Below are 12861 nucleotides of genomic sequence, written 5' to 3'. Positions count from 1 at the left end.
AGGGCAGGCATAAACTTAATTTTATTGTACAGTACACCTTCAGAAATGTAGGTTTTTATGTTTGAGCTTCTGGAATGGAACATAAACACATAACTGCATGACTCTTGCATGAGTGCTACAAACTATTTCTCGCTAACAAAATAGTTATAATGATAACTTTTCTTGAATCTGATGGTAGATGCTTTCAAACTTTCAAATGACTGGAGAGAGGAGAAGAGAGAATAACCTGTTTGTGAGTGGCCTGTCAGTATGTTTTCCTGTGGCAGCATGACGTGTGGATGCAGTTGGGTGGGAGGCTGGTTTGAGTGATGGACTGGGCGGAGAGAGCTAGATGGAGCTCTTAAGGATAGCGGAGTCAGGGGGTATGGGGAGAAAGCAGGAACGGGGTACTGATTGAGAATGATCAGCCATGATCACATTGAATGGCAGTGCTGGCTCGAAGGGCCGAATGGCCTACTCCTGCACCTATTGTCTATTGGGCTATGTCCACAACACTGCAGTAGGAAAACTACATCAAATGAAAACTGTTAGGCTGAATGGTTGCATGAATCCTCATTCTTGTTATGTAGACCAATTACATTTCAAGTTAGATATAAAATACATTTATTCTGAAGTGAAAATACACTGATTTTCTTTTTCTTTTGCCCAGATATTGATGAATGTGAGCGACAGCCATGTGGCAATGGGACCTGTAAGAACACAGTTGGCTCATATAGCTGTGTGTGTTTCCCAGGATTCATGATTTCACATAATAATGACTGCATTGGTAAGATAAACATAGTGGGTTTTTTTAGCTTAAGAAATACAGAAGTGTGCAAATTAAAAGAAAATGCTTTATAAAAATATTTTGCTATTCTACAATGACATAATTAAATTAATCACTTCTGGATATGAAAGGGAAAGCAAAGTTGCAAGGAAATCTTTACTGTTTAAGTAATTAGCCCATTTTATATTGAATATGAAAAATATAAGCGATTCCATGCACCTACACTTGCAAGAACATAGAACAGTAGGGCACAGAACCAACCCCGATGACGGACAATGTCTGTGCCAAACATGATACCAAGACCAGCCCTTATCAGCCTGCACATAACCCATATCCCTCCATTCCCTACATATCCATGTGCTTTTCCACAATCATACCTGCCTCACGTACCTACCACCCTCCGAAATGCTTTCCAGGCACCCACCACCATCTGGATAAAAAAACTTTGCCACACATCTCCTCTAAACTTTGCCTCTCTCACCTTAAAGCTGTGCCCTCTAGTATTTTATATTTCCATTCTGACTGTCTACCCTATCTATGCCTCTTACATTTTATAGATACTTCTAAGGAACAGAGAATTTGACTTTAAAATTGTCTGAAGAGTTGACTAACTGAATTAAGTTAGGAACATAATTTGTAAACATGCTTGGTGCTACCAGAATAAGCTGGGAACCACAAACTTCATGTTAAAGCCTTATTTTTAACTGTACAGAATTACTGGTAAGAACTTCCTGAAAAGAGCTTGTATTGACTTTATCAACAAGGTCTAGTACTGGTCTATTAATTATTAGATTTATTAATTTGATTTGCCAAGGTAAGCTTTGAATTCATAACCTTTGGTTGCTAGACCAGCACCATGTAAAAAAAACTAAAAATACAAATATTTTGTTGACAAATTATATAATCGGACTTTGGTTTCACATTGAATTATCTAAATTCTTGCAAAAAATCCAGATTGATTTTTACCAATGTTACATATTAATGCCAATAGTTAAAAATTAACCCATAATAACATAAAGTACTAAATTTGTGAATGTGATTATAATTTTGTTCCTTATTAATAAACAGATGTTGATGAATGCACTACTTTAAATGGTGCTCTCTGTAGAAATGGACAGTGCATCAATACGATTGGAACATTCCAATGCCTGTGCCGTGATGGCTATGAACTTACACCTACTGGAAGAAGTTGTGTTGGTAAGAAACATTAATAAATCAGATAGGAAAATGTTAAAGCATTCTGACTTAGTACTTTCAAACTTCTATATTTACTGCAAACTCAAAAGTTATGCAAAAGCTATTAGGTTGTAGCAGAGGACCACATTTTCCAATTCTTCATAAGACTTTAATCATTGTACAGCATTACATTTTGTCAACTCTTCGCCTTTCATTTGGCTCATTTTGGGTGTGGATTAGTTTAGATGGATAATTACAGATAATAATAATGAATGCTTAGAAAACCACATTGCATTGATTGAAATGATGCAAGAGTTTGCCCATTTAACTCTGAAGTGTTTAACAATACCAAAAAAGTAAGCATCTCATTGTTCCAGCCTAGACCATGTTATTTATTAAAGTACTAGTTTGCAACTTAGTCTGGAGTCATGAGGGAGAATGACAATCACCTCAATAAGGAAGGTTGACAAGTTAATCGTTTGCAGTGTATTTCAACATATGGGTTGGCAATCAAGCTTGGGGCATTGGTAAAAAAGTGAGATGATATGTCTCCAACTTTCCAACACCATATTTTCCATCTGTGAGTAAGTTAAGCGCCAGTGGTTGGCCACCAGACAGGCAAAAGCTTGAATTGGAATTTTCCTAACTCATTATAAATTATGGAAATGGGTGTTTCCGTAAATAAGGGTACGTTGCAACCTATGACATGGGTGGCCAAATTTGAAAGTTATTAAATCATAATGAAATACCACAGCATTAAAAATGTATCTACCTATGATCCTTTTGAGCTAATTTGTGATCAAAATCGACCAAAGTTTGACCAAAATGTAATACGGTCCCTTATACTGATTTTTAAGCTCTCGGCACGTAACCCACCACGAGGCCCATAGTTCACGTCAGGGTCATTACATTCGGGTTGTTTAACTTTTTTTTAAATCGGGCCGAGTGCAAAAAAAAAACAGTTATAGCATTGACGAGGTCAGACAACGGGAGGGACTATAGAATGAGGCAACGATAAAATAGGTGAGCAAACTAGATTTTTATTTCATGATTTTAAGTTCTTTCTATTCATTATTAAGTATTTCAATGGAAAGCTTAAACAAAAAATATAAACAATAAAAAAGAAACAATAAATATAAAAACGGTTACTCTGCTTTTAACACACATGTTTCACATATGACCAAAGGGATACTGCTACTCATGTTGTGCTGCAAAACCTTGGGGCATCAGTAAACCATCTCAAAAGGAACGGGTTATACCTTAACAGCAGGGGGATCAACATTCTGGCAGGCAGGTTTGCTAGTGCTACACGTGTGGGTTTAAACTAAGTAGTAGGGGGAGGGGTTGATAAATTGGGAATATGAAGGTCAGGGCCAATTGTGACCGGTGTGAGAGGGGAGGTGGATACCGAAGACTTAAAGTGTTGTATTTAAATGAGCGAAGTATAAAAAATAAAGTGGATGAGCTTGAGGCTCTGTTAAACATTGGAAAGTATGATGTTGTTGGAATTACAGAGACATGGCTACAAGAGGACCAGGGCTGGGAACTGAATATTCAGGGGTACACAACGTATAGAAAAGACAGACAGGTGGGCAGAGGGGGTGGGGTCGCTCTGTTGGTAAGGAATGATATTCACTCCCTTGCAAGGGGTGACATAGAATCAGGAGATGTAGAATCAGTATGGATAGAAATGAGGAATTGTAAGGGTAAGAAGACCCTAATGGGAGTTATCTACACGCCGCCAAATAGTAGCCTCGACATAGGTTGCAAGTTGAATCAAGAGCTAAAATTATAGGAGATTTCAACATGTAGGTAGACTGGGAAAATCAGGTTAGTAATGGACCCCAGCAAAGGGAGTTAGTGGAGTGCCTCCGAGTTGGATTCTTAGAACAGCTTGTACTGGAGCCTACCAGGGAGAAGGCAATTCTGGATTTAGTGTTGTGTAATGAACCTGATCTGGTAAGGGGACTCAAGGTAAAAGAGCCATTAGGAGACAGTGATCATAATATGATAAGTTTTACTCTACAAATTGAGAGGGAGCAGGGAAAATCGAAAGTGTCAGTATTACAGTATAGCAAAGAGGATTACAGAGGCAGGAGCTGGCCAGGTTTGACTGGAAGGAGGCCCTAGCAGGGATGATGGTGGAACAGCAAAGGAAGGTATTCCTGGGAATAATGCAGAAGTTGTAGGATCAATTTATCCCAAAGAGGAGGAAAGATTCTAAGGGGAGTAAGAGGCACCCGTGGCTGTCAAGGGAAGTCAAGGACAGCATAAAAATAAAATAAAAGTTTAAGTCAAGTCAAGTCAAGTCAAATTTATTTGTCACATACACATACTCGATGTGCAGTGAAATGAAAGTGGCAATGCCTGCGGGTTGTGCACAAAAATAATTACAGTTACAGCATATAAATAAAGTTAATAAGTTACTAAACATAGCACAAAAAGTGTCGACAAAAATTTAGTCTCTGGGGTTATCAAAGTTGACAGTCCTGATGGCCTGTGGGAAGAAGCTCCGTCTCATCCTCTCCGTTTTCACAGCGTGACAGCGGAGGCGTTTGCCTGACCGTAGCATCTGGAACAGTCCGTTACTGGGGTGGCAGGGGTCCCTCATGATCTTGCTTGCTCTGGATCTGCACCTCCTGATGTATAGGTCCTGCAGGGGGACGAGTGTAGTTCCCATGGTGCGTTCTGCCGAACGCACTACTCTCTGCAGGGCCATCCTGTCCTGGGCAGAGCTGTTCCCAAACCAGACTGTAATGTTGCCGGACAGGATGCTCTCTACAGCCCCAGAGTAGAAGCAATGAAGGATCCTCAGCGACACTCTGAATTTCCTCAGTTGTCTAAGGTGGTAAAGGCGCTGCTTAGCCTTACCCACCAGTGCGGCAATGTGCGTTGCCCACGTCAGATCCTCTGCGATGCGGACTCCCAAATATTTGAAACTGCTCACCCTATCCACAATAGACCCATTTATCTCCAGTGGCGTGTACGTCCTTGGATGTTTAGCCCTTCTGAAGTCCACAATCAGCTCCTTTGTTTTAGTGACATTCAAGAGGAGGCTATTGTCCTGACACCAGAGTGCCAGATCAGCCACCTCCTCCCGGTAGGCCTTCTCATCGTTGTTGGAGATCCGGCCCACCACCACAGTGTCATCAGCAAACTTGATGATGGAGTTTGAGCTGAACCTGGCCCTACAGTCATGTGTGTACAGGGAGTACAGTAGGGGGCTAAGGACGCAGCCCTGGGGGGATCCTATGTTCAGGGTGAGGGAGCTAGATATGTGTTCCCCCATCCTGACCACTTGGGGCCTGGCAGTGAGAAAGTCCAGGACCCAGGCACACAGAGGGGTGCTAAGCCCCAGTTCCAGCAGCTTCTCAACCAGTCTGCTGGGGACTATTGTGTTGAATGCTGAACTAAAGTCAATGAACAGCATCCTCACATAGCCCCCCTGGCTGTCCAGATGAGAGAGAGCGGTGTGTAGAACCTGGGAGACCGCATCATCCGTGGACCTGTTCGGACGGTATGCGAACTGTAGTGGGTCCATGTTGCGAGGAAGGAGGGCGCAGATGTGCTTCTTGACTAGCCTCTCCAAGCATTTCATGACAACCGAGGTGAGGGCCACCGGTCGGTAGTCATTTAAACACGCTGGAGAGGCATTCTTTGGCACCGGTACAATGATGGATCTTTTGAAGCATGCAGGGACCACGGACTTTGCCAAGGAGAGGTTGAATATTGTGGTGAGCACTGGAGCAAGCTGAGTAGCACAAGACTTTAGTACTCGCCCAGATATACCATCTGGGCCTCCAGCTTTCCTCGTGTTCACACGCGTCAGAGCCCACCTCACCTCATGCTCGGACACCGAGAATGTGTGCACATCCCCGGCGGTGGAAAGAAGAGTGGGAAGCCAGAGGATTGGGACTCTTTTAAAGAGCAACAGAAGATAACTAACAAGGCAATACGGGGGAAGAAGATGAGGTACGAGGGTAAGCTAGCCAATAATATAAAGGAGGATAGTAAAAGCTTTTTTAGGTATGTGAAGAGGAAAAAAATAGTCAAGGCAAATGTGGGTCCCTTGAAGTCAGAAGCAGGGGAATTTATTATGGGGAACAAGGAAATGGCAGATGAGTTGAACCGGTACTTTGGATCTGTCTTCACTAAGGAAGATACAAACAATCTCCCAGATGTTCTAGTGGCCAGAGATCCTAGGGTGTCGGAGGAACTGAAGGAGATTCACATTAGGCAGGAAATGGTGTTGGGTAGACTGATAGGACTGAAGGCTGATAAATCCCCAGGGCCTGATGGTCTGCATCCCAGGGTACTTAAGGAGGTGGCTCTAGAAATTGTGGACGCGTTGGTGATCATTTTCCAATGTTCTGTAGATTCAGGATCAGTTCCTGTGGATTGGGGGGTAACTAATGTTATCCCACTTTTTAAGAAAGGAGGAAAAAACGAGAAATTATAGGTGAGAGTCTGACATCAGTGGTGGGGAAGATGCTGGAGTCAATTATAAAAGACGAAATTGCGGAGCATTTGGATAGCAGTAACAGGATCGTTCCGAGTCAGCATGGATTTACGAAGGGGAAATCATGCTTGACTAATCTTCTGGAATTTTTTGAGGATGTAACTAGGAAAACGTACCGAATATTGAAAGGCTTGGATAGAGTGGATGTGGAGAGGATGTTTCCACCAGAGGGAGAGTCTAGGACTAGAGGTCATAGCCTCAGAATTAAAGGATGTTCCTTTAGGAAGGAGATGAGGAGGAATTTATTTAGTCAGAGGGTGGTGAATCTGTGAAATCTTTGCCACAAAAGGTTGTGGAGGCCATCAATGAATATTTTTAAGGCAGAGATAGATAGATTATTGATTAGCTTGGGTGTCAAGGGTTATGGAGAGAATGGGGTTAGGAGGGAGAGATAAATCAGCTATGATTGAATGGCAGACTAGACTTGATGGGCCAAATGGCCTAATTCTGCTCCTACCCTTATGACCTTATGCGGTATTTAAGTGTATAAATCTGCTGTATTTAAGTGTGCCATAGAACAAATATGATGAATAATATGAAATTGTTTATTTATATTTCAATTTAATCATGGAAAATGCATTTTTAAAGGTGCCAAATAATATTGGTGTTTGAGTACAGAGCTTTAAGATGCATATGATGAACCATTTGATTTTCAGCTCCCCTTGGTAGAAATTGTAGTACGGAAGTATGTTCCAAGCTGCTTCCAGGAAGTTATGAAATGTTTCAAACTTCGCACAAAAAGCAAACATGTTTGTCATGATGATATTGAATGGGATTACAGCAATTTACATCTATGATTTACTATTTTACTCTTAATTCAACAGATGTCAATGAATGTTTGATTGTACCTCGCCCTTGTGCACCAGGCACCTGTCAAAACTTGGATGGTTCCTACAGATGTATCTGTCCTCCTGGATACTCACTGATAGATGATAAGTGTATTGGTAAGGAATTTATTTTGTTTTGAAAGAGGTACAGGTAAATGGCTGGAATTTGTGTGCCACTACCCTTATTTTTCACAGAGAACAGTTAACCAAGAACTTGAAAGGAGCAAACGCTGTAATCTCCAGAAGTGCCCGGTCTGCCACTTAGATACTAGAAAATAGTGTGGCGTTGGCTCGCATTCAAATTGGGAACAGAATTCTTAATGTATGTTAATGTGAGAAAGTGGAATAGATGTTAAACGCAAAAATATACATGATTGTTTAAACTTATCTGGGAGGAGTTGAAATGTGCCTCAGATCTTGATTTCCTAACCAAAATCATCTGTCTTCTAATTACGTTGCCCCTTCATTTCAGTTATTTTTTCTTTCATATCCTTTCTTTAGCAATCATTTCACATTCTTCTTGATTTCTCCCCCTTTCCCAGGACCAACTGAAGACTGTTGCTGGTCACATAATAACTGCAACTGAAATCCTCTTTGCCAGCAAGCTACCTTGAGTCATCCAATAGGTGCTTACACTCTTGTAGAAATGAGGCTGAGAGTGTAATATTGGTTGTGCTGAATCATAGTCTTTGCCATCGCTCTAGATTGTTGGAATATCCCAAAGAGGTGTTTTATATTGAAAGTTACATCCTCATTAGGACCTGGAATAAGATTTTTTGATGGTAAACGCACTAAACCGAGTAGTTTTTACAACAGTCAGCATTTAAATGCACTGCTGAACGCTATGCACAACCCTCTGAGCCAGCCTATCAACTATTTGAGTTCCAAGCATATATTCAAAATATTTTTTTTTAAATTAACCTTCAAAAGTCAACTTTTCAAATCGATAACCTTTTTATTAGGATTCAAAATCAAGTTTAGGATGGTAGATACAGAAATGGTTCCATACATTGAAGTCCAACCACAATGTTTATAGTAGTGTGAATCACTAGCTTGGTATTGTGTTTACGTAAGCTTCATTTCGGTTTCCAGAAAGAACATTTTAGCTGTGTCATTTGACGTACACTTTTAAGTGTAAAAACAATCTTGCAAAGAAAGTGACATAAAATTTAAATAAATTTTAAAATTCATAACCTCATAATTAACATTGAAACTCAACTAAAGCAAAAGATTTCATCTAATCATTTAATTTGATTAAAAGCATTCCCGCAGGACTGACATTTAGTAAGGCCATCTCATGTGCACAGTTCTGATGAAAAATCACTGACCTAAAATGTTAACTCTATTTCTATCTTCACAGATACTACCTCACATGCTGGATATCTGTTGCACTTTCTACTTTTATTTCAAATTTCCATCATTTGTAGTTTTTTTGCTTTTTTTTAAACCCAGTTAGATTGCAATGAGTGCCTTTTAGGACTGAAATATGGATAAATTATAACCATTTAACTCTCAGTTACTGGATGCACGACACCACAAAAAGAGCTCATCACTGGCCTTTGCAACCAACCAAAAATGAAAAATTCCAAACTGTCATTCTGGATTCATATGAACCTATCTTCTAGACATGGATATAGCTATGCTGAATTTTCAGATCCTCGCAAACAATATTGAATCAGTAGTACAGAAACAGGGTCTTTCAACTCGCCACCCTTGACAACCACGATGCTAATCACAGTGGCTTGCATTTGGGCCCGTGTCCATCTATGCTCTTCTTACGCAAGTGCCTTTTAAACATTACCATTATATTCGTCTCTGTCATATCTTCTGGATCTGAAGAAAGGTCTCGACCGAAACATCACCCATTCCTTCTCTCCAGAGATGCTGCCTGTCCCACTGTTACTCCAGCATTTTGTGTCTGTCTTTGATGTAAACCAGCATCTCCAGTTCCTTCCTACACATCTCCTCTCGCAGGTTGTTCCAGATAACCAGCATCCTTAAGATCTCCTTTGAATTTCCTCCTACCTCCAACCTGTGCCTTCTACATCCACACTGCCATGAAAAAGACTCTTGACAATCTGTCCTATTTAGGCCCGTCATAATTTTATAAAGTTCTAGCCGGGTGTGTACCCCTTGGATCCAGAACTCTCCTGCGGGCCCGGCAACGCTCCGTACAAACCTTTCCTGCGGGCCCAGCAACCCTCCCCCAACTGACGATCCGTGGACCCGTTGCCGGCCGGGGAGTGCCCCCGGGGCCATGGGCAGGCGAGGGGGGAGAGGAAAAGGGAGAGGGAGCCACACACACCGGCCCCGAGCGGCCAGCATGGCGGCCAGAGCGTGCCGTGGACCCATTGGGTGGAAACCTCTCCTGCAGTGGCAGCTCGACAGCAACAGCCATCTTCTTTGACCCTCTGCCGCCGCGCTGCACCATGGGAAGAAGGTCAAGCGCAGGGCACGCCAGGACGGGCGCCGGTCCTCCTGGCGGGGGGGCGTGCGCTTTTATTAAAGTTTATTAAGTTAATTGCTTTTAAAATGTAACAAAACTTGATCAATCGAGACCCCAGTGGAATGGTGAGTAGGGTGGGCGTAAAATTGTTGCGCTATCGTGTACCGTTTTGGCTGTATTTCAGGTATGTACAATCAAACTAACAAAGTGACAAACAAACAAACAAGATGAGAGTTTTAGTAATATATAATAATAATATAGATTCTCAGGCATCTCTCAGTCTCCTACATTCTTGTAGGAATAAACCCAGCATATCCAGTTTTTCTTTCTAACTACAACCTTTTGTTCCAGGCAGCATTCTGCAGAATCTCTTCTCTGTTCTTTCGATCGCTAACACATCATTCCTGTAGTGTGGTGACCAGAATTGTACACAGTACTCCAAATACGGTCTAACTGATATTTTGTAAATCTGCAACATGGTAGCCCAACTGTTATTTATAATCAATACCTCCGCCTGTAAAGACAAGCACTACTCTATCCACCTGTGCCACTGCTTTCAGTGAGCTCTGGACTTGCACTTAAGGATCCTTATGTATGTCAACATTCCTAAGATGCCTGTCATTTACCCTGTATGTCCAACCAGGATTTGACATGCTAAAGTGCATTAACTGGATGAATCAGACATCCTACCTTTGTGCTCAGTTCTTCATCTGCATTTTTCCATTAGCCTTTCTAAGACAGGTGAGAAAAGCGTTAGAGTGATCTCAGCTTGCTTTATACATAACCCATTCGCAATTTTATACCAGCAAATAAGGGTGGCATAGTGGTCAGCTGTTAGAGCTGCTGCCTCACAACACCAGAGACCAGGATTGGATTCTGTCCTCAGTTGTTGTCTGTGTAGAGTTCTGCATGTTCTCCCTACAACTGAGTGGGTTTCTGCCGGGTGCTCCGGTTTTCTCCCACATCCCAATGATGTAACATTGCTCCTCGTGCGTAGGGAGTGCATGAGAAAGTGGGATATAATAGATTTATAATATAATATAATTGTGATTGTGTGTGTTATTGCTTATTTTTATTGCTCTTATTGTTGGACTGTGGGTAACGGAATTTCGTCCAAAAGACTTGTTTTTTTGGATGACAATAAAGGCTATTCTGATTCTGATTCTGAACTAGTGTTAAAGGGCGATTGATGGTCAGCATGGACTCAGTGGGCCAAAGGGCCTGCTTCCCTGCTGTATCTCTAAACTGAACTAAAATACTAGATTATTTGAATAATTTATTAAACAAGAAGGTATTCCACAAGTTTATTTAGATTTGGCTCCCTTCCTCTTGTTCAGAGGCTAATACACGAGAGGGAAGTGAGACCTACCAGCTTCACGTTAACTTCATACTTCAGCATACCACTGCCCTCCTGATTGTGGCCTCTCTTCCTGATCCATCTAATTCCCATGCTGCTCATGTTTTTGCCTCCCTATGCAGCTCCAGTTGACAACTCCTTAATGTTAAAATAGCATAAGGCCTCTTTTTTACTATTGGGTAGCTGTGAGGATATCAATTTGGATAGCCTTGGTGTGTAAAACAAGATAGAGAACAATAACAAGGTTTTGCATTGAGATAGATGGGATTTTCCATATTTCTGGTCTTACCTGGTTTACTGCTGGTCCTCCATTGTAAATATTGGGTCATGCAGCACAAATGTTTCAGACTACAACATTGTTCCATAACAAATAATGAATGTTGCCACATTGTGAGATCTTATTTTCTTTTTAAGATATCGATGAATGTTCATCCGACCATGGATTATGTGAAGCTGGCACATGCAGAAATACTGACGGAAGCTACACGTGCCTTTGTGCACCAGGATCTGTGCTATCGCAAAATGGAAGAAAATGCATTGGTGAGTCTGTAATAATAATCATCCATAATTAATAAAACCTCTACTCCAGGATTAAAATGTTAACATTTTTGTGCATTCTACCAGAGAATAATAAATAAATAATTTAATTTCTCTCACATCCCTGGATAAAGAGAATATAGAATCCCCAATCTCTCCCTGGGAGATGTATAAAGATTGCCGAAGTGTGTGGTTCGAACTCAGATGAATATTAATGCTGAGAATTGCAGGTATATTTGAGTAGAAAGAATGAGACGGGACAATAAAATTACGGGCACGATTCAAAATGCAACTCAAGATCAAAGTGATCTGGGAGTGGGGAAAGTTAGTTAAAATTGATACAGGATCTGGGGCTTTATAAAGAAAGAAAGAAAGACAAAGAAGTCATGATGAACCTTTATAGTACATAAAGGATTTGACCACAGGTGAAGTATTGTGTCAGTTCTCATGCATTTTTGGAAGGATGTGCACATTCGAGAGAGGATAAGAAAATATTTACAATAATGCTTCCAGGGAAAGGAGGGTTGAATTAAAAGATTAAAGTGAAAAACAAAATTGTTTTTAAAGGAATATAGGTTCAGTGGAGATTTGATGGAACTATATAATATGAAGTGTTGATCCTGGAGCTTAGATTGGACTTTGTAGGAATGGTATAAGTGGCCAAATACCAAGATGTCAAAATGGGTGGGGGCTGGAAAATGAAAGTAAAGCAGCTTGAAATTCAGTGACCCTTGGGAATAAAGCAAACTTTTTCTGCAAAATGCACCTCCCCCCACCCCGCCCCCAAATCTGTGTTTGGTTTCTATGATATATCAGAGACCACAAAGATTTAGATATAATGACAGAGAGAAACAGTTCCCAACAGAGTCCCCCTAGTCCTCATCTTGCAGCCGATCAGCTATCGTGTGCAACACATCCTCTGAAATATTCACCACCTCTAACAGGATCTCACCACTAGGCACATCTTCCCACCTCCACTCCTCTCTGCTTTCTGCAGAGACCATTACTCCACAACTCTGGTTCATTCATCCCTTCCCACCCAAACCACCCCCTCCCCAGTGACTTTCCTGTACAACCTCAGGAGATGTAATACGTGTCCTTATACCTCTTCCCTCGACGCCATCCAGGGACCCCAACAGTCATTTCACATGAGGCAGAGGTTTAATTGCACCTCCTCCAACCTCGTCTACTGTATTTGGTGTTCCCAGTGTGGGCTGCTATATATCGGCGAGA

General features: G+C 41.4%; 1 protein-coding gene across 1 annotated transcript in view; it reads left to right on the top strand.

Annotated features, from left to right (window-relative positions):
* Window positions 1-12861, top strand: part of LOC144610945 (fibrillin-1-like) — a 330240-nt gene that overhangs the window by 249915 nt on the left and 67464 nt on the right. Inside the window, exons 46-49 of the mRNA XM_078429975.1 lie at window positions 650-766; window positions 1835-1963; window positions 7286-7405; window positions 11506-11631. Coding sequence (XP_078286101.1) covers window positions 650-766; window positions 1835-1963; window positions 7286-7405; window positions 11506-11631 — 492 coding nt within the window. The remainder of the gene's footprint in view (window positions 1-649; window positions 767-1834; window positions 1964-7285; window positions 7406-11505; window positions 11632-12861) is intronic.

This window comes from Rhinoraja longicauda, chromosome 38 (assembly GCF_053455715.1).
Source record: "Rhinoraja longicauda isolate Sanriku21f chromosome 38, sRhiLon1.1, whole genome shotgun sequence".
Lineage (NCBI taxonomy): Eukaryota > Metazoa > Chordata > Chondrichthyes > Rajiformes > Arhynchobatidae > Rhinoraja > Rhinoraja longicauda.
Note: the sequence above shows the minus strand (reverse complement) of the source record. Positions and strands in the feature narration are given on the sequence as shown.